The sequence below is a fragment of the Dipodomys ordii genome, unplaced genomic scaffold (genome assembly GCF_000151885.1).
Source record: "Dipodomys ordii isolate 6190 unplaced genomic scaffold, Dord_2.0 Scaffold118, whole genome shotgun sequence".
NCBI classification, from domain to species: Eukaryota; Metazoa; Chordata; class Mammalia; order Rodentia; family Heteromyidae; genus Dipodomys; species Dipodomys ordii.
This window is the reverse complement of record NW_012267334.1, coordinates 2670890-2698391: the sequence shown is the minus strand read 5'-3', so window position 1 is coordinate 2698391 and position 27502 is coordinate 2670890. Positions and strand designations below refer to the sequence as shown.

At 61.9% G+C, this 27502-nt stretch overlaps 1 protein-coding gene across 3 annotated transcripts in view; it reads left to right on the top strand.

Moving 5' to 3' along the window:
- The window catches only part of Rxra (retinoid X receptor, alpha), an 82792-nt gene that overhangs the window by 35161 nt on the left and 20129 nt on the right, over positions 1 to 27502 (top strand). Inside the window, exons 1-3 of one of the 3 annotated variants that reach the window (XM_013029442.1) lie at positions 13375 to 13443; positions 22335 to 22600; positions 27161 to 27311. In XM_013029442.1, the coding sequence (XP_012884896.1) occupies positions 22391 to 22600; positions 27161 to 27311 (361 nt within the window). In that variant the 5' untranslated portion in view covers positions 13375 to 13443; positions 22335 to 22390. Of the gene's footprint in view, positions 1 to 13374; positions 13444 to 22334; positions 22601 to 27160; positions 27312 to 27502 lie in introns of those variants that run through there. The other 2 variants (XM_013029444.1, XM_013029445.1) reach the window with 2 other exon arrangements.

Here is a 27502-nt window from a genome sequence, read left to right as displayed (position 1 = left end):
GCTGGCTGGGCACGAGAAGTTCTGGGCCAAGGGAACAGCAAGTTGAGGCCCAGAGCAGCATGAAGACCCGAGCCTGGTGTTCTTGGGTGGCCCTGGGTGGGTGGAGAATGGACAGACACAGGGAGTGGAGTCCAGGTGGGTGGGGCCCTGACTGCCTAAAGGGAGATGGTGGCCGTGTTGGGGGTGCCAGGGGACCTTCCTGCCCAGAGCCACAGTGGCCTCCAGGCCTTGGTGGACAGGTGCACCTGCAGAGAGCCAGGGCCTACGGCAGGGCTCAGCCCTCCTGGGGTTGGTACCCTGGTACAGCTGAGCAAGCCTGGTTGCAGACAGGTAAGCCCTAGCGCAGAACACAGCTGCTCAGGCTGGGGGCTGGAAAAGCCCTCATGGTGGGAGAGATTGTGGTGGACGTCCATGCTGAGTGAAAACCAACACACACAGCAGAGCCCAGCTGCCTGCAACGCTGTCCAGGCCACTGAGCAGAGACCAGCCCAGGCCCACACACCCGCGGAGGGCGGTGCTGCACTGCCCTCCCATCGTCCACCCGCAGACCCGGTGTATGGTGTCTCTGTGCTTGTTCGGAGCAGAGATGGAACTCAGGTGTGTGGTTGGCACAGTGGTCTTCAGTAGAAAGCAGTCCCTGCTGGTGTTGCCGGTGGACACCTCTGTGTGGGGTTCTAGGAGCTTCTGGGCCCCCAGCAGGCCAGGGTCAGCATCCCCCAGCCTGTTCTGTTCCCACATCTCCAGTCCCCTGGGCCAGCATCCTGCCCTGGCCAGCCCCGCTGGCACCCTGCTGGTCAGAGCTGGCTTGCCCACTACCTCTTCGCCAGCAGCGCCCCCTGCCCCCTTCACGTCTCCCTCATCTGCACCGCCCTCCCCCCCCCCCCCCCCGGTGCCTCCGGCTCATGATTTGGCCTGCCTCCGTCAGCTGCATGGCCACTGTAACTTAGGCAGGCTACACTTCGTTCCTGAGTCCCCTCGTCCCCCGTGTAGAAAGCAGCTGGTAGTTGGTGGGTGTGGGGCAAAGCTAGGTAAGGTCTGTGTTGGCAAGTACCAAGAAGTGGGTCTGATTTTATCTTGGCTACCCAATGCTGGCTGTGTATCTGTGTCCATCTGCAGAGCGGAGGCCTGGGGGCCCTTCTTGCTCCTTGCCAAGACTGTGGAGGGGTCCTAGTGGGAGTGTCCAGTGGCAGCGTGGCCCGCTGAGCTGCAAGATCCCAGGAGAGAGGAGAGGAGTGCAGGCATGGGCCGTGCCCCTCCTGGGGCCGCGTCTGAGCTTGCTGCTCTGATGCCTGCAGTGTGTTAGTTCCCTGGAGAAGGGTCGTTGTGTCCCCGTCCAACACCTGCCTTAAGCATGGTCCACAGTGCTGTGCCCCCAAGCCCAGACCTCTTGGCAGTCCAGTCCTGTGGCCGCTGACCTTGGGGCTGGGCCTGGTGAGGAGCTGGCACTGGTGAGCAGGGACCAGGCCTGCCTTGATGACGTCTTCCTCATGAACAGCAGTGAGACTTGGGGGTCAGGTGTCCCATGCATGATTGAGAGCTGGACACAGGTAGAGGCAGAGAGGATCCTGGCTGGGGCCCGAGGGGGGAGACATGGGCCTCCGTCCCTTGCCGGGCAGAGCACGTTAGGAAGCCCAGGGGTCTTTCAGACTCTGCTGGTGTTTGCACACAAAGGAAGATGCGGCTTGCTAAGAGCCTGGCTCCTGAAGGCTCTCCCAGCCACCTCTGGCCTCCCTTCTGCTTCAAGGACCAGCGCCCTCCCCCCCCCGTCCCTTTGCAGCCCTTGGTGACCTGCAGCCTCCAGTGCTGGCTCTTACCAGGACCTTGCCTGCAACATGGCTGCTTTGCTGGACTTGCTTCTTAAATGGTTCTCACAAGAAGACATCCAGTTGATTTGTCCCTCTAGCTTTTGCTGGCCTTGGACTGTTAGGACCGATGTCGCGGTAACCGCTCTCTGAACACCTGTTCACTGGCACCAGCAAGTGTAAGTTCAGCTTCCCTGGAGGTGTCTGGGTCATGCTGTGTGAGCGGAAGGCTGGGCTGGGGCCCCGGTGGAGCCTGCCACCTGCGTGGGCCACTGAGCTCTGTACTTGTCAGTGCGGGACCAGGATCCTAGATGCTGAGAGGTGGTGTCAACTGCAGGCCCTCAGTGCGTCAGTGGTGCCTTCTTGCTGCCTGGGCTGGCTTCCATCTCCAGAGAACTGTCTTACCCACCCAGAGCTGGGCAGGGGCTGAGTGGGGCACCCCCCCACCCCCGCAACATCCAGGCTTAGAGGGCGTGCCCAGAGCTGGGCTGAGCTGGGGTGGTGTTGGGACTCAGGAGGAGAGGCGTGTTCTGTGTCCCTGCACTGCTGTCAGGGGGTGGGCCTTGCAGGCTGGCATGGCCAGAAGCCCTGCCCTCTGCTCCACTGCAGCCGTCCTGGTGCCACCCAGAGGAGGCCATGACATTCCTGTGTCTGCTCCTCAGGAGTGGTCCAGGGATGGCGCCGGGTCAGTCCTGGCCACCTCACCCCGTTTTAGGATTGTGGCTCTCAGGCCCAGAGACAGCTCAGTGGTGAGGGGAGGGTGGCGTCCTGGGGGTTTGACCCCAGACGGGGCTTGCTGGGCCCGCCGTGTCTGCAGGCTGCTGCCGCTGAGCCTCCCAAGAGAGGCTGCCTGCCCAGACCACGAGCTCCAAGCTCCCTTCCATCCACCGCCTCCAGACCCCGGAGGAGGCTTGTCCCGGTGGGTCTCCCAGCTGGGAGCGTCCAGGGTGGGAGCCTGGCTGTCTTTGGCGGTGACTTTGCTTCCTTGCCTGCTCCCTCTGGTGGGAGCAGAGTGCCTGGTTTGCCTCTGCTTCACCTGCCTGTGGGTCAATTAGCAGAGTCTCCACTCAGTCATTTGTCTGAGAGCTCTCAGAGCGTGGGTCCCGGACCCACCCTGCCCACTATCCGTAGACATCTCCAGATAAGGTGCTGTGTAGGATGGGACAGATAAGCTCTATGCGTGGGGTGGGGAGGGGGAAGGAAAGGGGGAGGAGCTGGGGAGAGTGAGAGGCTGTAGGGGGGGAGTCGGTCAGCCCCAGTGGCAGAGTCTTGGTGTCTGGTTCTGGGTAAGAGGCCACTCCAGGATTTGAGCCCAGATGTAGCTGTCCCCAGAAGCGCTGCTTCTCTGACAGCCTCTCTCCTTGGCTTCCCTTTTTGTAGAAGAGCCTGAGCACCCTTGTGACAGGCAAGGAGAGTTGAGGCCCTTCCCTGGTTTGTCTGGCTCTGCCTGGGCCCTCCCTGCTTTGTGGGCTTTGGGGGTCACTCACCCCAGCATGAAGGCCTGCCTGCCCAGAACTCTAAACCTGTAGGCAGTGCTGGGGACCTGATCCTGTGGTCCCCAGAGCCCCATGGCTTCCTGGGCTGGCTCCATCTGGCCTTCCAGCTGTTTCTCCTGGTGGTTGGAAGGCAGCCTGGCCCCTGGGGCTGGGGGCCACCTGCCCTTCGGGGCCTTTGCCTCGTCTTTCATGGCAGAGTGCATGGCAGCCCCGCAGTGTTCAGGACGCCTGGTTCCCAGGGCCCATCTCTACCCAGCTTGGCCTTGGCACCGCTGCCTGCCTGCCAGCATCAAGCCCAGGCAGGCAGGTGTTTGTGCAGACTAGGGGTGGTATGCCTGCCAGCCAGCCCAGGAATCACACTCACCTGGAGCGGGGGCAGGGCCTGTTGTCGCTACCTGCTAGGGCTTGCTGTTGGCTTCCCAGGGCCTAGGAGTGGTATGAGGGGCGGCCAGGCCCCGCTGGGCAGGGCCGGAATGGTCGTGGGAAGCAAGGAGCCTCCCTGGATCCAGGGTGCTAAGGGGTCTCAGGATCAGGGCCTAGCTGGGCCTTGAGACTTAGAGGGGCAGGGTGAGCCCACTACGCATGTTCAGGGTCAGACCTGGTGCTGAGAGGGCTTGTTGGCCATGCCACTGGACAGGGCCTGCGTGGCCCCCACCATGACCACAGGTCCTCTTGGGCAAGTCATGGATACGTGAGTGAGCATGACCTCGGTGAATTTGAGAAGGGGCTCCTGGATCTAGCAGTCTCCCTCAGCTACCCTGGTCAGGATTTGTGGGTGGCTTCAGTGTGCATCAGCCCTCTGTGGGTGGATCCTCTGTGGGTGGCCTCACATGGTAGGTGCTCTGGGAAGCGTCTGGGATGGGGGACCTCTTGGATGGAGGGCCTCTGGGGGGGCCCATGGGATGGAGGTCCTGTGGGATGGGGTCCTGTGGGATGGGGTCCTGTGGGATGGGGTCATGTGGGATGGGGTCCTGTGGGATGGGGTCATGTGGGATGGGATCCTGTGGGATGGGGTCATGTGGGATGGGATCCTGTGGGATGGGGGATCCTGTGGGATGGGGTCCTGTGGGATGGGGGTCATGTGGGATGGGGGGTCCTGTGGGATGTGGGATGGGGTCCTGTGGGATGGGATCCTGTGGGATGGGATCCTGTGGGATGGGATCCTGTGGGACGGGGTCCTGTGGGATGGGGGATCCTGTGGGATGGGGTCCTGTGGGATGGGGTCCTGTGGGGTGGGGTCCTGTGGGATGGGGTCCTGTGGGATGGGGTCCTGTGGGATGGGGTCATGTGGGATGGGATCCTGTGGGATGGGATCCTGTGGGATGGGGGATCCTGTGGGATGGGGTCCTGTGGGATGGGGTCCTGTGGGATGGGGTCCTGTGGGGTGGGGTCCTGTGGGTGGGGTCCTGTGGGATGGGGTCCTGTGGGATGGGGTCCTGTGGTGTGGGATGGGATCCTGTGGGATGGGATCCTGTGGGATGGGATCCTGTGGGATGGGGATCCTGTGGGATGGGATCCTGTGGGATGGGATCCTGTGGGATGGGGTCCTGTGGGGTGGGGGGTCCTGTGGGATGGGGTTCTGTGGGATGGGGTCCTGTGGGATGGGGTCCTGTGGGATGGGGGGTCCTGTGGGATGGGGTCATGCGGGGTGGGGGGCCTCTGGGATGGGGGCCTCTGGGATCGGGGCCTCTGGGATGATGGCCCTCAGGAGGAACTGAATGTAGGTGGGGGTGCAGCTCAAGTGGTGCTGAGACCTGCCGGTGCTGGTTAGTGAGCGCAGGGTCTGGTGTTGGGTGTGGCGGTCAGCGGGCCTCCCCAGGCCTCTCCCCACCCTCTGAGGATCCTCCGTCTCAGCACGCACACACATACGTATCACCCAGCTAGGATGTGAGGGGGCCAGAGGCTGTGGCTGGGGCCAAGTTTAACTTCCAGGGGGCTTCATCTGCTCCCTGCCCCTTCTCCACTCCCTTGTGCTTTCTCTGCTAGCTGTGTGCTGGTAGGAAGGAAGCTGAGGTCTGGGTGGTGTGTGGGTGTTTGCTTTAACTGGGCACAGAGGCTCTGGCTGGGGTCCAGACTCTCCTGGTCTTCAGCACTCTGTCTGGGAGGGGTGAGGGCCGGAGTGCAGTGAGGGCTGTGGTTGGAAGTTCCTGTGTGCCAGGTGTTGGGCAGGCCCACGACATCTAGCAGGGGAGGAGGGCCAGGCCTGCAGGCTTAGGAACAGAGACCTCCAGGGGTGGGCCCAGGCTGCCATCTTGGATTTGTTGGCTCTATGGGTAGACAGAAGCAGGAGCTCGGCTCCTTTGTTTCACTGGAACAGTGGATGTGTGAGATCCAGGCCTACGGGTGACTGGGGGGAGGTGGGTGATGTGGTCCAGTTCCCAAGGCGTGAGCATTCCACCGTGGCTGACGCCAAACTACTGACGGGACTTTGCTGTCACTGGGTTGGGAAGATGGCAGAGGTTGGTCCCCGAGAGAGCTGGTCCTTGCTGCTCTGCCCACCCTACGCTGCTGCTGTTCACAACTCTGCCTCAGTCCTGAGCTGGGCGCCTAACACATCTTGGAATCTGCTAGATGTTAGAGCAAGTCTGGCTGGGCCAGCCCCAGGAAGGGCCATACTGGCCAGGAAATAGGTGGTGTCACCGTAGGTCCAGGTCAGTGCCGCTTGAATCTCAGGTGAGGTCCCCACACCTGCAAACGGTGTGGGTATGTAAAGGCAGGGCCCTGGAGCCGGGCGCTGGTGGCTCACGCCTGTAATCCTAGCTACTCAGGAGGCTGAGATCTGAGGATCACGGCTCAAATCCAGCCTGGGCAGGAAAGACTGTGAGACTCCTATCTCCAATAAACCACCAGAAAACCGGAAGTGGCACTGTAGCTCAAGTGGTAGAGCGCTTGCCTTGAGCTGAAGAGCTGAAGGACGGCGCCCAGGCCCAGAGTTCAAGCCCCATGACCGACAAAAAAAAAAAAAGGCAGGGCCCTGGAGTGGGGCCAGTGACCTTCCCCAGTGCTGGCACGGATAGGTGGGCCCTGGAGAGACACCCGGAACTGAGCCCTGTGCCACCTGAGGTCCCAGCTGGCAGGTTGGGCTCCGTCTGGGAGGTTACCTCTTCTCATCCTTCCTGAGCCCTGGTGGGGAGGCAGGAGATGGGTGTGGGGGTGGGTGGGTGGGCTATGAGCTGAGGGGTGCCTAGAGCCGAGCACAGGGTCTTTTGAGGCAGGGAGAGGCAAGGTTTCTGGCTTCGAGAGGTGCCCTGCAGTCCTGGGCCTCACCTGTCAGCTGACAGGTGGAGGGCAGGTGGAAGGGCTGGCCCCTGGGCACTGCCACCTCCTTGGCCGCTAAGATGACAAGAGTTCTCCAGTGATGAGGCTTGCACTGGGCCCACGCCAAGAGGATCTTTCAGGGCTCGCACCCCAGGAGCACGGCCTCTGCCCTTCTGGCCTGGCCTGCAGGTAGCCGGGAGAATCAAGGGGTCATGGCTGACCACCCACTGCCACAGAATTGGCCTGGCTTGTCTGTAGGACGTGAAGCCCTTGGCTGGACGGGCACACAGGAGGTGGCTAGGTGGAACCGCCCTGTCCCCCTCCATCTCAGGCACGTTCAGAAGTCAGCCAAGGGACCGGCCCAGGCTGGTGTTGGAGCCAGTAACCCAGACAGAGGGAGGAGCTGTGGCAACAGGGGGAGAAGGGGCCTTGGCCACCACCCTGGAGGGGCAGTAGCAGTCTGGGGACGGTCTGGCCAGGGTCTTGTTACAGTAAGGCTGTGGGCTTGGGTCGTTATTTTCAGTAACACGTGTGAGACAAAACTCAAGGCACATGAGAGCGTAAGGAATGTTGTACCTCCTCTTACCCTGGAGATGGGCTCTTGGGCACTTCTAGCGCACAGTGTCATCTTCCAGGGGCCAGTGCAGCTCTGTATGGCCAAGTTCAGGGTGCTGATGAAGGATGGAGCCTGAGATGTGGTGCGGGGAAGCTCCATAGAACACAGATCTCCATGGGAGGGAGGCCCAGAGGGCCCGCCCCCTCGGCAGGCCCCGTTTCCAGTGGAAGCCCTGTGGCTGAGCGTGGGGCATGCTGGGGGCCAGGCAGGGCTACCGCTGGCTGTCAGCCCAGGCAGCCTGGGTGTGAGGCTTTCTCTGGCACTTTTCCATGAGAGTCTTCCAGGAAGAAAGGCTCCGCCTGCATCCCTGTGTCCGGGCTGCGGTGGCCAGTGGGGGGTCCACGTGCTCAACCAGGCAGTGTCCACCTCCTGTGTAGGGCCAGCCCCAAGTCCCAGTGGAAGAGTCTGATAGATGTGATACATGGCTACTGCCCAGAGCAGGAGACTTCTGCTTCCTGGGGACCCTGGAGACATCTTTGCAACCTGTGTCCCCAGCTGGTGGAATAGCAGGAATGCCCTCCCTGAGACAGGCACAGACCTTTGGCTGGCAGTGCGTGCGTCCAGTCGTCAGGGCAGCCTGTTCTGGGTTCTGGCTCCTGTGGCTGGGCTGTCTGAGCAGGGAGGCCGGGTGGGGCTGGGCCTCCTGGGGGCAGGGACTGAGGACCAGACCTGGGGCCAGGAGGGCTGAAGGCTCTAGCCGCCCCCTCTGTGCCCTTGCTCCTACCGCCAGCCTGGGCCGGGCCCTTGACTGATAGGCCACACAAAGACACCCTGTGTCCTGGAAGAATGAGCTCGTGGGGCTGGAAGGAGCCTGGAGTCACCCAGGCCTGCTTCTCCCGGGCAGCAGCGGTGCCCTTACAGCCCCAGGAGGCTGAGCTGTCCAGGGCGGCTCAGGCTTGGCTTCCCCAGCTGTGAGCTCTTCTCCAGCCCCACCCTCACTCCCGGACCCCTGACTCCTGGTCTCGGGTCTGGCCTTGTGTGCCGGTGGCAGGACTCCCCCCGTCCCCCAGGACCCCAGTGCCGCCCTCACCGGCCAGGCTCCCCATGCTGCCTCCTTGCTGAGAAGCAGTGGGGCCCAGGCCCGGGCAGGTACGCGGGTTTGGCTTGTGGAGCAGGCCTGCTGCTGGGTGGCAGCCGGAGCCATCACCGCACCCACGTGCACAGGCTGCATGGTTGTGTGTCAGTTTGAGGAAATGAGGCAGGCCATCGTCCTCTTCCAAGAAGCCCTTGGTTTCGGGCATTGGGAGCCGCCTGTGGCCACAGGTGTCTGAGTGAGGGTGGTGGGCTGGGCGGGCCCTGGGAAAGGGGAACTGGGCTACGGGGCAGAGCCAGTCCTGGCTCCCGGCAAGTGCCCAGCTGCCTCGAGGCCGGCGCGTCCTTGCCTTCCCTCCGGCTCCTGCTGTGGGCCTAGCTGCCACGCTGCATCGCAGGAGACGGCGGGCCCCCGAGCCGGCGGGCCAGGAGCTGATGGGGCCGCTGCCGTGGTGGGCCCTCCCGCCTGCCCTGGCCATGCGGCTGCACCTTCTCACCTCCTTCTCTGAAGGGGCCCTGCCCTGGCGTGCCGGGGACCGCCGGCGGCCAGCAGGTGAGGGCAGGTTAAGGCTGCGTGGGGGGGCTGCGTGGCCAGGGAGGGTCTCCCTGAGGTCTGGGGGAGGGGGTCTGTAGGGTGCAGGGTACAGAGACGCTCCGTGCAGTGAGCCTAGCAGGTGCCCTGCAGGGTGGCCGGTGCCCATGTGCTCGCCTGCGTCTGCCAGTGCCTTCAGCCTGAGCTGAGACCTTGGACCCTCTGGCCTCCCCTGGGTCTGAGCCAGAGACTTTCTTCCTCAAATCAGAAACTTCCAGAAGTCCAGGCTCTGGGTTGGAGTAGGAGAGTGGCTGTCCTTGCCTTCAGGCTCTGGACAGGACCCCTGGTGCTGGGGACTGTTTCACAGGAGAGGCCGGGCTGGATGGGCGGCGACATGCTTCTTGGTGGTCACCTGGAGCAGCTGGTCACCTGGACTGGCTGCCCGGCCCCACCCCGGCTTGCCTGGCCCCATCCCTCGTGGGCCTGGCCTTCTCCTCTACCTGCGGTTTCTGGGTATGGTGAGGTTTGGCAGCCCCTCAGAGCGGCCAGGTAGCTGTGAGGAGCTGGGGCTGTACCGTGTGCTGCCGCTGGAGCCCTGCTGCCTCCCGCCGCACTCCTGGGTCCCATCCAGAGATACGAGGAGATTGCTCACTGCCAGGGCACCGAGTGCTCAGTACTCGTGTTCTGGGGGCTCAGAGTTGGGGCTTTTCTGAGGCCGCCATGTGACTAAGGGAGGAACCCATCCAGATGTAGCTGCCAGGGTGCCAGCCAGAGGCATATCAACCCACTCATTCATTCCTTGATTCTTTGGTGGTACTGGGGTTTGAAGTCAGGGCCTTGCTACTAGGCAGGCACCCTACCACTTGTGCTACACCCTTAACCCTCTTTCACTTGAGTTATTTTTTTGGATAGAGTCACACATTCTTGTCCAAGGCCTATTTCAACTATAGTTCTACCTATAGCCTTTCATGTATTTGGGCTTATAGATGGGACTGGCACATTGATGGAGATGGGTTTTTGATAACATTTTGTTCTGGATGGCCTCAAAACTGTGATCCCCCTGATTTCCATTCACCACTACATCTGGACTTTCCACTTCCTCTCCCTCCCCCTCCCCCTCCTCCCCCTCCTCCCCCTCCTCCCCTTCCTCTTCCTCCTCTCCCTGTTCTTCTTCCTCCTCTCTCTCCTCTTCTTCCTCCTCCTCCCCTCTCCCTTCCCCTCCTCCTTTTTCAGAGGGTCTTGCTATGTATATCAGGGTGGTATGGAACTCACCATCCTCTTGCCTCTGCCCCCTGAGTGCTGAAGTCACAGGTGTATACCACCATGGTTCTATTCCAGATCTTTTAAATAGCTGCTCTGTCTATCTTCCTCAGTACCAGACAGGCCAAGCTGTGTGGGAAGTATCACCTGGCCTGAAACTGGAAATGAGTGCCGCACGCACGCGCGCGCGTGTGTGTGTGTGTGTGTGTGTGCGTGTGATGGTGGTGGGGCTGGGAGCCTGAGCCTCGGAGCCTGGGCTTCATGCGGCCGAGGACACCGGCTCTGGGGCTCAGGTTCCGCTTTGTCGTGAATGAGGGCTTGCATTCACAGCCCTCTAGCAGGTTCCTCTAGCAGCCCCTCTAGCAGGTGGGAGCTGCATGCAGGGCTTCATCCCCGCTGGCCGCAGACAATTTTGGTTTGCTGCTTTGTAAAACAGATGCAGGAAGAACACCACGGCAGGGTCACTGCTATCCTGATGTGCTAAAATTTTCATGATTACGTCTATAGAGAAAGTTCCAGGCTGCTCTTCCCGGCCCTGTCCTCTGAAGAGGAGCCGAGGCATGTTTTCCGCGGGGCGTGGTGTGCGGGTGCGCGTGTGTGTTTCAGGAACTGTGGGGTGGCTGCAGCCTCTGTGCGTGGGGTGGGGGTTGTTGTGGGCCTTTGGTGGCCAGGCCAGGTGCTCTCAGTGTGTGCAGACCACGCCTACGCTCTCCTTACACGCGGCTCTCCACGCGGGAGGTGGCGCTTCCTCGGCAGCAGCTGGCACGTGCCGGCTGCTGTGTCCTTTGTCTGATTTTAAGTTTTCTCTGGCGCTGCTGTCAGATGCTTCTTGCTGCCACACTTACCTCTTCCTGATTGTTCGGCTCCTTGAGAAGCCAACTGAGGCGTCTTCGGGCACTGTGTTCAGAGTTGAGTCACTGGGCTGTGACTGAGGGCATCTGGGGGGGGCAGCATGTGTGGCATTGGCGACAGCTGTTTCAAGTGTGTCAGGCTTTCTTGGCTCGTTTCTGTGGTCTTTCTGCGTCTGGGTAGGTGAGGGTTGGGTTGTGCTCTTGCCTCTAATCTCTGCCCTGGGAGGTGGTACTTCACCAAACTCTTGTCTGCTGTGTTGTGGAGTTTCTAGGGCTCCCAGGTGTCCAGGTTTTTGTGAGTTCAAGAGGGTGGGGCGCAGCGGAGCTGTAGTGCTGGGACAGAGGTGGTCTTGGAGCCTCTAAGAGCGTTCCGGGGATGCTGTCCCGCGGCTAGGCACGGAGGCCATGTCCTTCACTTTCTCCAGGTCAGGATGCATGTTGGCTGCTGGTTTGTGACCAAAGCCTCCCTCCCAGTGGGCCCTTCTCTCACGAGGCTCCAGTCCCCCTGGTGAGGGGCCAGTCACCCGGATGCCTCAGCACAGCTAGTCCTGGGAGGGCCACGCCAGTCACCTGGCTGGCCTGTTCTGGCCCATCCCCTGCCCCCATGCCCTCTGGCAGTCCCAGAATACACAGGGGTGGTAGGCCTGTGTTCAGAAACTGGCCAGGAGGAGGGCATGCTGGGCTGTTTCCCCAGGACTCTACCACCAAGCTCCAGCCCTGGCCTGGCCCCTGGGTTGCATGGGGGACTTGGAGGCATGCATGTTGGCGAGGCCAGGCAGGCCAGAAGGCAGCGGGTAGGGACAGTGGGTGGCTGAGAGGAGACTGCATACTTGCGTGGCTGGGTGGGGCAGGCGCTTGGGACAGAGGTTATAATGGGGAGGTTGTTCTGGTGATGGCATGGTGGTGGACACTTGCCAGGTGGCCAGTGGTGAGGAGACAGTGGTGTGGAGGGTGTTCTGAATTCTCCAGGGTCAGGTCTGAGCTTGGCCACTCCCTCCTCTGTATAGAGGGGTCAGGGGCCATGTGGATGGAGGCCGCAGTCACCCAGTGCCTGGAGAGAGGCATTCTATGGCTGCCGGCCACTCCACCCGCCAGCCCCTGCCTCGTTCACTGGGCTGCAGCAGCCCCGGTGAGGAGGAAAGGGCTTGGTGCAAGCAGGTTGGGCCTACAGCAGCTCTGTGATGAGGAGAAGGCTTGGTGGCTTCTGTGGACGGGTCATACCTATGAGTGTGGGGACGAGGCCTGTCGGTCGTATCCGTGGATGGGTTATACTTGTGAGCGTGGGGATGAGGACCGCCTGTGGCATCCGTGGACAGGTTGTGCCTGTGAGCGTGGGGGTCTGGCCCTGTGCTTGCCTGCGTTTCCCTGGTTTGGCACACCTCCCTGGTACAGGGTGGACTGCCCTCCCCTCATGGCCAGGGTCTGGGGAGGAAAGGGTGCAGAACCTAACCAGCCAACACAGGCCTGCATGTGGTGAGGGGTCTGGAGTCTCTCATCTGGGAGTGGAGCCCATGGGCACAGCTGGGCTGGGACAGTGGGGACTGAGCCACCGAGGCCCAGCCTGGGACTCTGGGGCTACGGCGGCTTCTCAGAGCCCTGAGGAGCCCAAGCAGGCTCTGAGCAGGAGGGTCCTGTGGAGGCTGCTCTGTTAGCTGTGGGTGAGGATGTGGGGTGAGGTCGTGGTGAGCTGTGCTGTGGGCCCTGTCCCTGTGGGGGTGGGGATGGGGGGCCCTGGGCTGTGGGTGGTGAGTGGGGAAGTCCCATTCTCGATCTGCCTCATGGGTGAGTCCCTGCTCTCTGCAGAAGCCGGCCAGCTGTGCTCCTGCGCAGGGCGGGCACCCACGTTGGTTGCTGCTAAGTCATGTGGGCGTGGGAAGCCCTTGCCCAGGGAGGGTGCGGGTGCCGGATGGGCTGAGCTCGTGAGGTGGTGGGGACAGGCCCCAGAGGGCCTGGTGTCTGACGGTGGCGCAGGGCAGATGCTCTGCCGTCCAGGCTCCCCTGTTCAGGCAGCCCCGGCTGGCACTGCCTGCGCCTGGAAAGCAGCGGTGCCAAGTAGGCAGCAGGAGGCCTCGGGGATGTCCCTGGGAGGGGCTGTCCCCACGCGGGGCCCAGGGATGGTGTCTGCCCTGATAACCCCAGTCTTCGACGTAACTGTCCCTGTGTCCCTGGCACGGAGTCCCGTCACGCTGTGTGGGCAGGGTGTGGCCACGGGCCCTGCAGCAGGCCGTCAGGGGCACAATGGGTTTGGAAAGCAGCCAGGGCGGGGGCGGGGCAGAGCAGAGCTGAGCAGAGCAGGGCCTGCGGGTTCCGCGACAGAGCTGTGGGTGGGTGGCGAGGTTTCCAAGCACCAGGAGCAATGCGGCTCAAAGCGAAACAATCATTTCTTTTCCTGTTGAAGAGAAACTGCCCGAGAGTCTACGAGGCCCCCACGTCCCCCAGAAGCTGCGGGGCAGTTGAGGTTTCTCTGACAGTTCCCGTCTTCCTCCCGCCCAACCTCCTCGAAGGTCTGGGTGGGCTCCACGGAGGTGTTGGCGGTGTTGGAGATAGGTCGGGGAGACAGACTGAAAGGGAGGCGGTTGTACCTGGCCTCAGAGAGGTGAGCCTCCTCCTAGGTTGCTGGCTGCCGTCCACCCCCTAGGTGTAACCGTAGGACTTCCCAGCACCCATGGCCGTGTGTGAGTCCCGCCAAACCTCGTGGCCAAGGGAGAGGGTGAGCTTTGGTGGGGACACAGGCAGGAGGTTCAGCTTGGGTCTGACTGGCATTTCCCTTCTGTGGGATGGGTAACCATGCGGTCCCAGCAGGCACTTCCTTCCGGAGTGCGCGTCATTCGGCGCCAGCCCTGTCAGCATCTGAGCCACAGTGTTGGCCACTGAAGTGTGTCTCTGTCACCCCGCAGAGCCTGTGTTTCTAGGGATGGTGATGGTTACCTGCCTTGTGTGTGCCAGAGGCTCCTGGATCATGGGTCTCGTGCGGGGCACACGTTGGGGAGGACACCACCAGCGGGTTCACGCAGCTCCTCGGCGCCCTGTCGGTCACACGCCTCTGTGACGGGATCGGCCGGCCTCTCTGGCTTCTGCATCTGCCAGCCACTGGCAGGGCGCAGTGCCAGCTCAGACGGCAGGTCTGTGATGAGAGGCGAGACTGTGCAGGGCACACCTTGAGGCCAGAAGCCAGCTGTCAGGACCTTGGGGGCCCTAAGCTCATCTCTGCCTGGCGCCCCCTGCCAGGGCTGGGTACCAGCGGAGCGCCATTGTTCCCGTGCTGGCCCGATGCCTTCAGTGCTGGCCAGACTGGAGAGGTCACCACGGTGTCTGTTGCCCCCTGGCCATCCTGGGCTGCGTGGGGTGGGGGGGTGGGGAGGTAATGAGGTCCCTCAGTGCTCTCCTGAAAGGACCTGTGCATAGTGGAGGCCCGTCCTGGATCCCAGTCAGGATTCCATTCTCCAGGTCGCCCCGGCCCTGGCTATGAGCCGGCACCGAGGGGTGGTCTGCTGAGGCCCCCTCCCTCCCTCCCTGCAGGGTGGGCAGAGGAGAAACACCCGCGGCAGGGGCCCAGCCCTGGGCCAAGCGTCTCTGAGGCCCACTGCCCTGAACGGTCCCTGTGGCATTCCCAGGGACCGGCCTGCCTGCTGGTCTCTGTTAGGGGTCAGCTCTTCCTAAGAAACCAGCGGTGGCCTGATCTGGGAAGCCTGAACTCACAGGCAAGCCGGGGGTGGAGGGGGGCTTCAGGGGTGTCTGTGCTGAGTGCAGGGTGGAGCCAGGCAGGGGTCTGTGTGCAGCAGGCCTTGAAGCTGTGTCACGCCCACAGCTCTCCTCGCCCCTGTCCCCCAGGTAAAGGGAAGCCGTGACACAGTCAAGGGGCTGGTAGGAGTCCAGCCAGAACTGTCTGTGCCCCTCCCCGCCCCCAGCCCAGGGGAGGCCAGGGTGCGCTCCCAGTACTGCTCTCCCAACATGCCTAGAATGTGAAGAATTGACTTTGGCAGCAAGTGCAGCCCCAGGGCTCACTTCCTCATCCGTACTGCAGTGGTTCGGGCCGCCGAGCACCTCCAACAGTGACCATCGTGGGCGTCTGCCAGAGCCTCACAGCCCCGAGACCATGATGACGGTGACTGTCAGATCAGGGGTGAGACTGTGCGGACTGCTTGGCAGTCTCTCTAGGGGCCTGGGCTTCAGGGCCGTGGGCTGTGAGCACGGAAGGGCGGCTTTGTGCAGAGATCTTGGCCCTGGCGCCCAGGTGTGCGGCAATTTCACTCTGCTTCTTCCTGATTGCTGCCTGGTCACGGAGAGACCCTCCTCCCACCTTCCTCCTCCTGGCTGTACTGCCCACTTCCCTCACCGAGGCTGGGCTCCAACCAAGCCTGTCCCCACAAAGCCCAACCACAGTACCCCCAAGGCTGTATGGCTGGTGGTTGCCAGCTTGGATGCCTCTTCCTGTTCCTCCTCTCTGCCCAGCCCCAGAATCACTTAGTATGACCAAGAGAACCCAAAGTTATCCCTGTGCTGCTTGCAAAATCCATCAGCCTCTGCGGGGCCCGTAGTCTCCCAGCTACACAGTGGGGCAGGGGGAGGGGTCACTCAGGAGATGGTGAATGACCATGGTGATGATTGTGGTGGTGCAGGGATAATGGTGGTGGTGAAGGAAATGAGGTGATAGTGATCTGGTGATGGTGATAGTAGCAGTGGTGATGTGCTGCTGATGGTGATTACGTTGATGGCAGTGATGTTGATATTGGTAGTGGTGACAGTGACGGTGATGATAATGTGGTGATGGTAATGTTGCTTGTGCCGATTAGAGTGGTAGTGATGTTGAAGTTGATGCTGATGGTATTAATGATGGTGGTGATTATGGTGTTGCTATTGCTGCTGTTGAAGTTACTGGCGATTGTAGTGATGGCGGTCGTAGTAATGATGGCGATGGTAACATTGGTGATGATGATGATGATGATGATGATGTGCAAGTTGTTGGTGGGATGGTGGTGGTGATGTAATGGTGGAGATGATGATGTCTGTGGTTACCATGGTGACGATGGTGGTATTAAAATGGATGGTGGTGATGATAATGGAGATGGTAAGGTAGATGGGGGTAGGATACGTTAGTTGCTGTGTGCTTGCTGCACATCTGCACAGACACTGCCCCGTCTTGCACTTTATTGTAGAGATGACTTCCCTGGGTTGGACCCTTTGGGCCTCAGTGGGCCATCTCTGTGAAGCTCTGTACATGGGGCGGGGAGGCTGGGGGAGGGGGGGTGCCTGAGAGTTTGGGATGTTAGGACTGAAGGGTCTTAGGTTGGTGTCCCCTGGCTGAGACCAGAGAAGGTCAAGGTGGGGCCGCGCTTCCTGGAGGTCTCTCGGGAGTTCTGGCCAGAGCATCTCCTGCCCCCAACTCTGCTGGGGACCCGCAGCGCGGCCAGCGTCCATCACAGTGGTGTAGTGCTCCTCCCTCGTCAGGAGCCAGAGGCCCTCGGCGGCACCTGGGGTCCTCGCCTCCACTTCACACCCTGGCTCCCACTTCCCTGGGGAAAGGGCGATTGCAGCCGGAGGTAGGGCGTGTGCATAAGCAAGCAGAGCCCAGTGTGTGGCACCCCTTGGGGAGGGAGTCATGGAGCCGTCATGGCTAATGACCAGTAAGGTGGGCTTAGCATCAGGGGCTCTGAGGGCCTTGAAGTTGGAGAGAGTGGGAGGGGGGGGCCCATGGGGCAGTGGCCAGGCAGGAGTCCCGTGCCCTGCCCTGGCCTGGTCCTCTTAGGCTCACGGCCAAGGTCCAGACGCCTCAGGCTCTCAGAAACATTCATCTCCGCAGCCCTGGCAGGAGCTTGTCCACAGTGAGGCTCAGCTCCTGGGCACTCCTGCCTCCCTGGTGTCCCGGGCGAGATGCGACTGTGCTGACGTGTCCAGCAAGGAGAGAAATCTCTGCTTCTCCCTCAGGAGGGTCTTGTCTCACTTTGGCCTGCCTGCCTGTGTCCGCCTCACCTGCTCCCTCTTTACCCCTGCCCTTCTGGCCCCCTCACGGGCTGGCCTTTGCCTATTCTCCCTGCCCCCCCCTCCCCACTGCCTGCATCAGGGAGGGTGGGAGGGGCAGGGGCAGAGCGGGTGTTGTCGGTGCTTTGGGCCAGCCAGTCTCTGTGGGTCTGCTGGGGATGAAGCCTGCTGGGTGCCTGTGGGTGTCTGCAGGAGGAGGAGGGAGGGGAGGAGACAGCTTCATGGTACCCGCTCCTCCCTCCTCCCTGTCTTCTGGGACCTGGGTCCCTGCAGACACAGGGCAGGGGACTAGGTCTGCAGCCTGGGCTGGAGAGTGGAATGAGCTCCTCTGGCCGGTTGAGGCTTCTCCTTGGGGGCCTCATCATGAGGCGCCTTGTACCCTGCTTTGGGGCAGGGGAGGGTTAGAAGCAGGCCCAGGCTTCTCTTGACTGTCGGCTGGCCCCTAGCAGATTTGGGGCTTGCGGCCCTTGGTGGGGAAAGGTCAGACTGACCCCAGAAGAGCTGAAATTTCAGTGCAGGCCACTTGAGCTGTAAGCCGACACTGAGCGCAGAGGCAGTGGGTGGGCCTCGCGGCTGCTGGAGGTGACCTGCCAAGCCCCCGCCGGCTCCCGCAGCGGGGTGCCCGGGGAGGGTCACTATGCCTCCACAGTTGGATGCCCATGTTACAGAAGGGGAAACTGAGGCTCGGGCAATCTAAGGGCTTGCCGGGGTCCCTTGGCCGGGGAGCGGTGGGTTTTGTGGAACCAAGGCTGGGCAGCAGCCATGTGCACCGCAGCCAGCACCGGCCGTTGCCCCTTACAGGAGCGCCCCTTCCTGTGGGGCCATGGCGTTCCATCCCCTGCTCTGCCCGCCCGTGGCCTCCCCACGCCCCGTCCCCATGGCCCTTACCACGTCCCCATCACTCACCGCCAGGGCGGCCACTTCTCCCTCCTCAGTGGCAGGGGAAGCAGTACTTCCGGAAGGTGGGGGCCCACTAACCGCCTGCCTCAGGGTTTCAGTTCCGGGGGAGTCCCCAGTCAGGTGCGGGGGCACTGCTCAGAGCCCAGTTCCTGTCTGGTGCTGGCTCATCCTGCGTCTCTGGCCTGGCTGTGTGCGGGGCACTGCTCATCCCTCATGGGTGCCCGGCCACCCCAGCCCTGGGCTGTCCCCATTTCCATGTGTGCAGGGCACCTGCTCATCCCTCATGGGAGCCCTGGCCACCCTAGCCCTGGGCTCCCCCCATTCCCACATGCTTTCCTGTTGGATCCCGAGCTGGCCCTCCACTCTGGAGGGGACAGGGAGCCCGCTGCCCTTTTCTGTTGAGCGGCCTTGTGGCCAGTTTCTCGCCCTGCCTGCGGCCTGCGGCCTGCGCGGTGCTTGCTGTGCTTGCTTCGGCAGTTCCAAGGGACGGTGGGGATTTTGAGGTTCCCCTTCAGGAAGGGCTGGAAGCCTGGGGGATCACCCTCCTTCAGTCACAGGAGACTCCTAGCAGTGGGTGATCCGCAAGGAGACGGGCGTGGGGCTCAGGAGCCCTGGGGTAGGTACCCCTTCCCACACGGGTAACGCTGGGAGCAGCTGGCACCAGGGGCCGCCCAGGCCACCACACTCCCTCCCTCGCCGCTGAGGGCACACTTCCCTGGACGGGGGCTGTCCCACCTCGGCTTTACCCTGCCTCTCTGCACCCATGTGTTGGGGGGAGGGATTCTTTGTTGTCTCTTGCTTACCTTTCTGGACTGCAGCCTAATAGCCCTGTGGGGCTGGGACATCTCTCCAGAGCCAGGGCCAGGGTGGCTTTCCTCTCCCCTCAGTCCCCCCAGGTCCCCGTGAGCTCCCTGGCCACCCCCTCCCGCCCAGGGTCACGGCTTACTGGTGGTCCTGCAGGGAGGGGCAAGGGGTATGAGGTGGTGGGGTGTGGGGCCAGCGATGAGTCTTGCCTCTCTGGCCTCATTCCGGAGGTCCTTGTGGGGAGGTCTTTGGGGGTGTCTGAGAGTGGCTCACTCGCTGCGGGCTCGCGCCTGTGCCCCGCAGGGACAGCCTGAGCGGTGGCGGCCAGGTGGTGCCAGGCTTCCTTCTAGTCCGCAGCGTGGCTTACGGGAGGTGGGGCAGCCAGGCGGGCACTCACGAGGAACCCGGGTGGAAGGCTTCACTCTGCTGGGAGAGGATGTTTAGACATTTTTACCCGGTCCCTTCCTGGCCAGAAAGCGTCTCTCTCTGAAAGGCTCCAGAAAACACACCCAGCCCATTGTTACCCAGGCTCCGGGAAGGTGTCTGTGGTGGACATTCTGTGTAAACAGGAAGGCCTGGGGGGGTGGGGGGCCTGGGGGCAGTGCAGGCCCGCAGAGGCCAGCACTGTTCTGGTGGACACCTCCTGTGGGCCTGGAGCCCTGGGGGCTACTTGGAGCAGTCATTATGGGACCCTTGGCCCGGCACCAGTAGGCCCTTGGGGTGGCCTAGGGTGGAGGAAACTGTTCAGGCTTGCATACTTATTGTCCCACCTTCTTCCTGAAATCCCTTTCTGCACTCCTCTTGGCTAGTGTTTTACTGCATCTGATTGGTCTGCACTCCTCCTAGTCAGTGTCCTATTCCATCTGATTGGAGTCCCTCCTAAGTGGTTTCAAATGGACTAGGTATGGATGGTGTTTTGGGGCGGGGTGGGGGGGTCGCAGGGGAACGTATGTGCACCCTGGTAGCTGGCAGTTAAGTAGCCTGGTTCCTTTCCTCCCTCCCTCCCTCCCTCCTTCCTTCCCTCCTTCATTTTCCCTGCAGCTTTCGGCTGCCACACCCTCCTCTTCCTGTTGGGGAGAGCGAGCAAGCCCAGAACCAGCCTGGCAGCTCAGGCCACGACTGTCCAAGAGGCCCAGCTGAAGAGGCCTCCTCCCAGTCCCAATCCCCTGCGTGGCACAGGTTACCCCTGGAGTCTCATGCTGAGAGGTCCGCTTTCCTCCCCGAGCCTGCACTCCTAGGCAGCAACTCTCCCTTGTGGTGGGCATGGCGGCCTGCACTGTAACTGGGGACAGCTAGCTAGGAAGGACCCCCTGGGTTATGTGGCAGCTGGCCCAGGATTCCCTAGTTCCATGTCCACGGGCTCATTTCACCTCATTCTGTCCAGAGAAGGGGCATGGAGAAGCTGGAAGAATCTGAAAAGTGTATCCCCCTGGCCATAAGCCCTCAAGTTGTTCTCAGAGACCAAAAGGAAGGAGGAAAGGGGCCATAAGTGGGCCTTTCTAGGCCTGTCTGGTTTGCCCATTCTGGCCTGTCCTATATACCCATCTGGTTGCCTTGCCCTTCCCTGCAAAGTCTGTAGAGCTGAAGTGGACAGGAGCCAACTTGCACCTCTGTCTCTCTTGCTCTCAATCAGCAGGGGGACAATCTCTTGGTTGCACTAAGAGGGGATCCAGGGCTCAGCTTGGAGGGAGCAAGTCCTCCTGACCCATGGGTGTGCCCTGGCTTTTCCCTCCCCTGATCTTTCCTTCTGTGGTCAGAACTCTTGCACAGGGCTACATACCTCTCTGCACTTCACTGATGGGGAAACTGAGGCTTGGGAATGGAATGGCTGGCCCAGGTTTTTTCCTCCAGGTGAGGCAGAAAGCCTGGTGATTCTCTAGATGTTCCTCCAGTGCTAGTGGACTGGCAGTGTTGCTTGGGCTGTAGTGGCCACAGGTCGAAGGAACTGGACTTTGGGGCACTTTCTGTCTTGGTGCCTCAGTTTCCTTATCTGCCTTGGATGGTGATGGTAATGGCTTCTTGGACAGTTATAAGAACTTCAAGTTCTTATGGGCAGCTGGGTTTGGGTTTGTTTCTCTTGGGTGCACTCATTTTCTTTTGTTCCCTTGCGCCCTCCCTCTCCTCGACCCCCAGCCAGGCCTTCCCTGCACATGGAGGCCTTCCTTGGGTTCATGTTGGCATACGTAGCATCCACCTTGTCCCAGAGTGTATTGGCTAATAGGGCTGGTCTGCAGTACCCATCTTAGCCAGTAGGTGCCACTGCCATCTGGTTCCAGATTCCTTAAATTGGTGTTTTAAAGTTCAAACAAATGGTTTATTCCCACTTTGGTGAATGACAGAAGTCTCCAGTGAGTCAGTTGACACTTTCCAGTGAGCTCTGTCCCTTGAGTCAGATAGGACACTTGTGGCAGGCAGGCGGGGTAGACCTGCATAAATTGGAGCCAGGGTCCCCTTGCCTACAAGGGGACACAGGATGAAGTGCCAGGAGCTGGAGGATAGGGCCAGGCCGGGGTTCTGGGAGGGCCTGGTCCTGGCACAGGGACCTCCATGTCTCGAGCTAACATTGGCCCAACTGCTGGGGTTACCAGGGGCATACAGGCTGCGCTGCATTCAGGCTCGCAATGCTGAGTGAGCATCAGGCCTGATCAGAGTGTCAGGTCCATGGTGACAGTGGCATCCTAAGGCTGGTGACACATCCCCTGACTGACCGCTCAGGGCTTCTTCCTGCACAGCGTGAGGCTAGGACATGGCCTCTGGAGTTCGGTGCAGGGTGGCGAGGTCTTCCTGGAGTATGGTGTGACGCAGCCTGGGGCACATGTGTTCATCAGAGCCATGCCTTACGCCAGTGTTCTGTGCGACTTACTGGAGGAGCATGTCATCTCCGACAAGCAAGGCAGCAGGAAGGACCGGGACTCTGCTGAACCTTGAAAGTCAAGGTCCAGAAGGGCGACTGAGCTTCCCAGAGCGCCTGGCCTGTCGGCAGAGCTCGTGGCTGGTGCTTCTGGGTTCTGCCGTGCTCCTCCCTGTCTCCGTGGTCCCTGGGCAGTGGATTCACCTCCTGGGAGCCTGGGGAGCCACCCGGGTGGATATTAATTGCTTGTTCTGGTCTTTGAAATCCTGCATGAAAGGCTGGCTTGTGGGAGGTCCCCGCCCCAACCTTGCTTTGTGGGCTGCTGGTCTCATGCCTGGTGCATGCCCGGGCCCTCGCCCAGGTGGGAAGTGCCAGGTGCTCCCTTCCTCCTCTGGTCCCCTCTTGCTCCTGGAGCCCCATGAGACCCACTCAGGTCTGGAGCAGAACGTCTCTGGGACCTGGCATTTGAGCTGCCACTGCCAGGTATCTCTGCTGCCCTGGTAAGTAGGGCCTTGGAGTGGTCAGCTCGCAGTGCTGGTCCAGGCTCTGCACAGGCAGCTGTACGAACTCGGCCCTGCCTCCTCATCTGGAATGAACCTGAGTCCTTTGTGACATGCCAGTCATGACTGGAGGGTGGGCTTATTCCGGACCTTCACCTCGAGCCCTCCTCCCACCCCTGGGGCACAGCTTTCTCTGGTGGTCAGGTCCTGGGACAGCAGCTCAGCTCTTCTGTCTCCTGAGCGCAGCTGTCCTTGTGTGTTTCCTGCCTTACCTTGGCCAGGCCAAGCCAGGGCCAGGATGGACAGTGCCTGGGTGGGGAGCTCCAGCCTCGTGTAGCCTGGACACCTTCGGGGTGGGTTCTTCTGCAGGCCTGATTGTAGCCTGAGTGAGCAGGCTGGGCTGGGAGCCTGGAGGCTGCTCTGACCCAACCTCCTGCTGATCTTGTCTTACAGACTTCTCCACCCAGGTGAACTCCTCATCCCTCAACTCCCCAACGGGCCGAGGCTCCATGGCTGCCCCTTCGCTGCACCCGTCCCTGGGCCCTGGCCTCGGCTCCCCACTGGGCTCCCCCGGGCAGCTGCACTCACCCATCAGCACCCTGAGCTCGCCCATCAACGGCATGGGCCCACCCTTCTCGGTCATCAGCTCCCCCATGGGCCCGCATTCCATGTCGGTGCCCACGACACCCACCCTGGGCTTCGGCACAGGCAGCCCCCAGGTGAGTGCTGGGCTGGGGTCTCGGGAGGATGGGTGTGTGTGTGTGGGGGGGTGTTGTTCCTGCCTGAGGAAGCTGCTCCCTTTCATCCCTAGAAGAGGCTCAGAACGTGGGTCTAAGCCAGACCCTCAGCCAGCTCAGCTGGGCTCAGTTCTGACAGACCTGAGCCCAATAACCTGGGAGGTTATTGTCAGCCGAGCCTCTCCGCAGCGGGTCCTCTAGCTGGCCTGGCTCTGCTCTGCACTGTGGCGTTCTATGTGGGCTCGGCTTCTCTTCTTCAGGGTCTGCTGTCGCCCTGCTGGCCCGTTGGCCGCGTGGGCTGGGTCCTCCCCACTTGGCCCATACTGGGTCTGGCGGTGGCAGTGGCCCCTGCCTGCAGTGAGGTGTGTCTAGGCTTGGCGCAGGGCTGGCTGGCTCCCGGTGACGGTCTGTGGGGTTCCCTGGGCTCCCAGAGGCTCTGTGGGTGCTGGTCCTCTGCAGGACTTGGAACCCTGGCCCACACGTGGGGCTCACTGAAGCTCTCCCAGCTGGTCTGGACTTTCTGGGGTATTTGTGGACCGGGAAGCAGTTGTCTGGTGGGGCGGGCCTGGCCCAGGTCTTACCAAGGGTGCTGGGGGACCTTGTCTCCTGTTTGCACTCTAGGCCCTGAGTGCCTGTTGTCAGAGCCTGGGTAGAGACAGGCGCCTGCCCCTGCGGCTCCTGGTGGACATCTACCTTGAAGGGCGCTGTGTCCTCCGTGGGCAGGCCTGCCCTCGAGAGCTCCGTCTGCCCCTCCTCTCTCCTGGCTTTGGCTTTCTAAGTCTGGGCTGCAGCTCTAGGGTGGGACGCAGCGGCGTGCCACCTTCTCATTGTGGCACACCCGGGAGGGACTTGCGTTGTGGGCCCCTGCCCAGCCCTGCTCAGCCGTCAGCCGCCTCTGTGTGGACTCCCGGCCTGCATGCCCGATGAGCCACGGCCTCCCAGGCAGTGCCTCCCCGATCCCGCAGGGTCCCCGATCCTGCAGGGTCCCTTCAGCTGTGCAGAAGCTCAGTGGCTTTCAAGGCCAGCTCCAGCTGAGACCCTTTGCCATGGGGACTCAAGGTCTGGAGGGGTTGGGGGCCCTGCCCATGTATAGGAAGTTCTCTGTCCCCTTTTGTGTCACCTGCCCTCTGTAAGCAAGTGGAAGGCCCGAGGGCTGGCATGAGGGAGGTCTGGCCAGCTCTGCGGCCCCCCCCCGCCCCGCTCTGAGAGGGCAGGTGAAAGCATGGCCTCCGCTGTCCCCAGTCTTCATTGCTAGCACTACTGGCTGTCAGAGAACCGTGTAGCTCCTCACTAGTCCTGGTACAGCCAGGCCACAGTTGCCGGGACAGTACCTAAGCTGCCCCTCGTCTCCTGTTTGGTCTGAGGGCTGCAGCAGACGGGTCCCGAGTGTGCTCCTCATGGGGCCCCAGAGCCTGTCTAGGCCACACAGGGCTAATGCTGGGTGTCTCCCCTGAGAGCCCTGTGGGGTTCGGCGGGCTCCAGCTAGGAAGCGCCTCCAAAGTGAGGCGTCAAGGCCCGTGATCCAGCAGAGCCTTCCGCTGTGAGGCCAGCTGGGCCCCTGGGGCCACGGTGGGAGGCCGCGTGTGCTGGGTGAGGGGAGGGAGGGCTGGCACGGCTTCATGTGCTGGCAATGCTGGCGCTGCTGGAAGACAAAGCTGGCTAGGAACCGGGGTGGAGCGGGGCAGTGGGCAGGTCCTGGGTCTGGGTGCCTTGTGGTGGTGGTAGGCCCCTGAGGGAGAGCACTCAGGCCTGGAAGAGCGTGGGTTGTGGTGGGTGTGGAAGAGAGGACCTGGTCAGGCACTGGTGATGCTGGAACCAAAATAAATGCCAACAGTATGAACAGGGGAATGGAACGGTCTCACCCAGCCTTGCACGGCGCTTCAGGCTCCAGGGAAGGGCAGGCACAGAGCTGGGTCTCTTGAGGCAGATTGGTTGTACAGCAGTTCCGGGTGGATGGGTTCCACACACGGGGTAGGCTTCCCTATATTTCTCATAGTTCCAGCTCCTGGCTGTCAGCTTACAGCTGGGACGCTGGCCTTCCGGCCCTCCTCCCTGCCCTGCACAGTCTGCTGTCTGTCAGAGGATGACATGGTAGCCACTGGAGAAGCCTGGAAGAGTCCTTGGGTGGCCCCAGGCCTGCAGTGAGGATGGCACTCCAGCCCCTGGCCTTGGCTCTATCTGGATGTCATTCTCTGGTCCAGCCCCTGGCCTTGGCTCTGTCTGGATGTCATTCTCTGGCCCAGCTCCAGACTAAAGGTCTACTAGGATGCATGTGTCAGTACCTGACAGTGCCTGCTCCTGGCCACAGCTTCAGGCTTCTTTCTGTGTTCCCTCCCTCCCTCCTTCCTTCCCTCCTTTCCCCTCCCTCCCTCCTGCCTCTCCCCTCTCTCCCCCCTCCCTCCCTTCCATCTTTCCTTCCTTGCTTCCCCCCCCCCCGTGGTTGTGGGGTTTGAACTCTGGGCCTGGGTGCTGTCCGTGTGCTCTTCAGCTCAAGGCAAAGCACTCTACCGCTTGAGCCACAGCACCACTTCCGTTTTCTGGAGGTTTATTGGAGATAAATGTCTCACAGACTTCCCTGCCTGGGCTGGCTTTGAACCCCGATCCTCAGATCCCAACCTCCTGAGTAGCTAGGGGATTACAGATGTGAGCCACTGGTGCCCGGCTTTTTTGTTTATTGGTGGTCCTGAGGCTTGAACTCAGGACCTGGGCACTGTCCCTGAGCTTCTCTGTGCTCAAAGCTAGTGCTCTACCACTTGAGCCACAGCACCACTTCTGGCCTTTTCTGTATATGTGGTACTGAGGAGTTGAACCCAGAGCTTTGTGCATGCTAGGCAAGCACTCTACTATTCAGCCACGGTCCCAGCCCTCCAGAGTCCTTTCGTCCCCACTTCTTAGTAGTGCGGGGTAATGAGGGCTCTGTCTGGTGCGCCTTCCTCCCTGGAAGCCAGCTTCCGCTGCTGCCTCTTGGAGGCCCAGGGACAACTGCAGCTGCAGTTCGCTTTCCACCCTGAGTCAGCATTGTGGGTCACCTGTTGTGCCCTCAGGGGACGTTCCCGCAGGGGTGGGGGGGGGCTGTGTTCATGCCCAGGAGACCTGGCGTGCTTGGTGACTTCCAGAGCCATGTGAAGGATGGCCAGGCAGGATTCTGGTCCGGGGCCTTCTGCTCTTCTGTGCATTCTTAGCCTCAGTGTTGTGGAGGCTCCTCTCAGCTCAGAGGCCGTGGGCTTGCTCCCTAGGACCCCTGGGCCCTGCATGAGACCCAGGTGAACAGTCTGTACCCCACCCTCTGCCTTGCTTAGCACAGGGACTCACTCTGTCCTGCTGCTCTGCTGCCTGGGACCCTGGCACCCTGTTGGAGCTTTGGGGTGTTGGTCTGGGAAAGGGGAAGGCCCCGCAGAGTAGAGGACGTGTGTGGATCTGGCATCAAGGCTGCTGTGGATGCCCATAGGCCACCCTGTCCTGATGCCCCACCCCAGCTCCCCCGGGGCTCCTGGACCTCTCCTCCTGTGCTCCCCGCACACCGAGTGGCCTTGGGCCTGGCTGCAGCCCACTTCTGGACGACAGGATGTTAATCAGCCGCTCAGAGCCTCACTGCCCGGCAGCCTTGAGTTCCCAGGCCGGGGAAGGACTGGGAGCCGGCTGAGAATCCATCCAGGCGCCCCAGCCTTGTGAAAGGAGACTTGGGGGCTCTTTCTGCTTTGGTGGCGTCAAGCTCTTCCCTTCTGCCCCGCGAGGAGGGGCGCTGGGGCTCGGGGACTTGAGGAAGGAAGAGTGAGGTTCCCCTTGGAGGGGCGCCTCCAGGCTACTTCAGGGCACGATGGCAGCCGGATGGCGGCACAGCCCATCACGTGCCTTTGTCAGGGGTTTGTGGAAGGGGGGGCACTGCCCAGCGGGGGCCCTGCGCCCTTGCAGATGAGCTGCTGCCTGCGGGATGCGGCCGTCCGCCTCTGGCCCCGTGCTGACTGCAGAGCTGGGCTGGAGGCTGCGGAACCAAAACTGCTGCGTCATTGCACGCTGCAGCCGTTGCCAGGGCAACCGGGTGAGTTTCCCACGCTTGCCCTGGCTGCTGGTGGGCGGGGCCGGGGCTTACAGGGGCCAGGGTGTCCAGGCCAGAGACCACTGTCCTGCAGGGCGGTGGTGACGTGTGGCACCGGGGTGCGTCTGGCCCGGCCCCAGGTGCCTGGGCCTGCTGCTCTCTTCCGTGGGCTTCGGGGCCCCGAGCCCCCTCCCGTGGAGTGACCAGAGCTGCCAGCAGGCCTGACTCATGTGGGTGATGGGCAGGGGTGGAGCCAAGGGGTGCTGCGGCGGTGATGGCAGTGAAGGTGGGGTATGCTGCTGTGTGGGTCTCTAGCATGGCCAGCTGCTCAGTACCCCCTGGCAGGGGGCGCTCCGCGGGCAGGGGCCCCGCTGCCCCTTGGCCTTGTGCCCGGAGGAGGCTCTATGCAGTGGGGCTCAGCTGTACCTCCCTTGCCATGGGGTGTCGAGTGGATGTCCCCATCGCCACCTGCCCACGGCTGACCCGGCCCTGTCATCTCTCTGCAGCTCAACTCGCCCATGAACCCCGTCAGCAGCAGCGAGGACATCAAGCCCCCGCTGGGCCTCAATGGCGTCCTCAAGGTCCCTGCCCACCCCTCAGGAAACATGGCGTCCTTCACTAAGCACATCTGTGCCATCTGCGGAGACCGCTCCTCAGGTGGGGCCACCCGGGCTGCCGGGCCGGGGTTGGCGAGGCCCTGCTCTACGCCATGAGCTGGGGGCAGTGAGGCAGGGCCCTGGGTAGCCCTTCCCCTGCCCCTGGAGCAGGCTTAGTGCTCAGGGACCCTCCAGTGTGTTCGGGAATGGTACAAGACCAGGGTGGGCAAGGTGGACTGGAGGCTTTGGGAG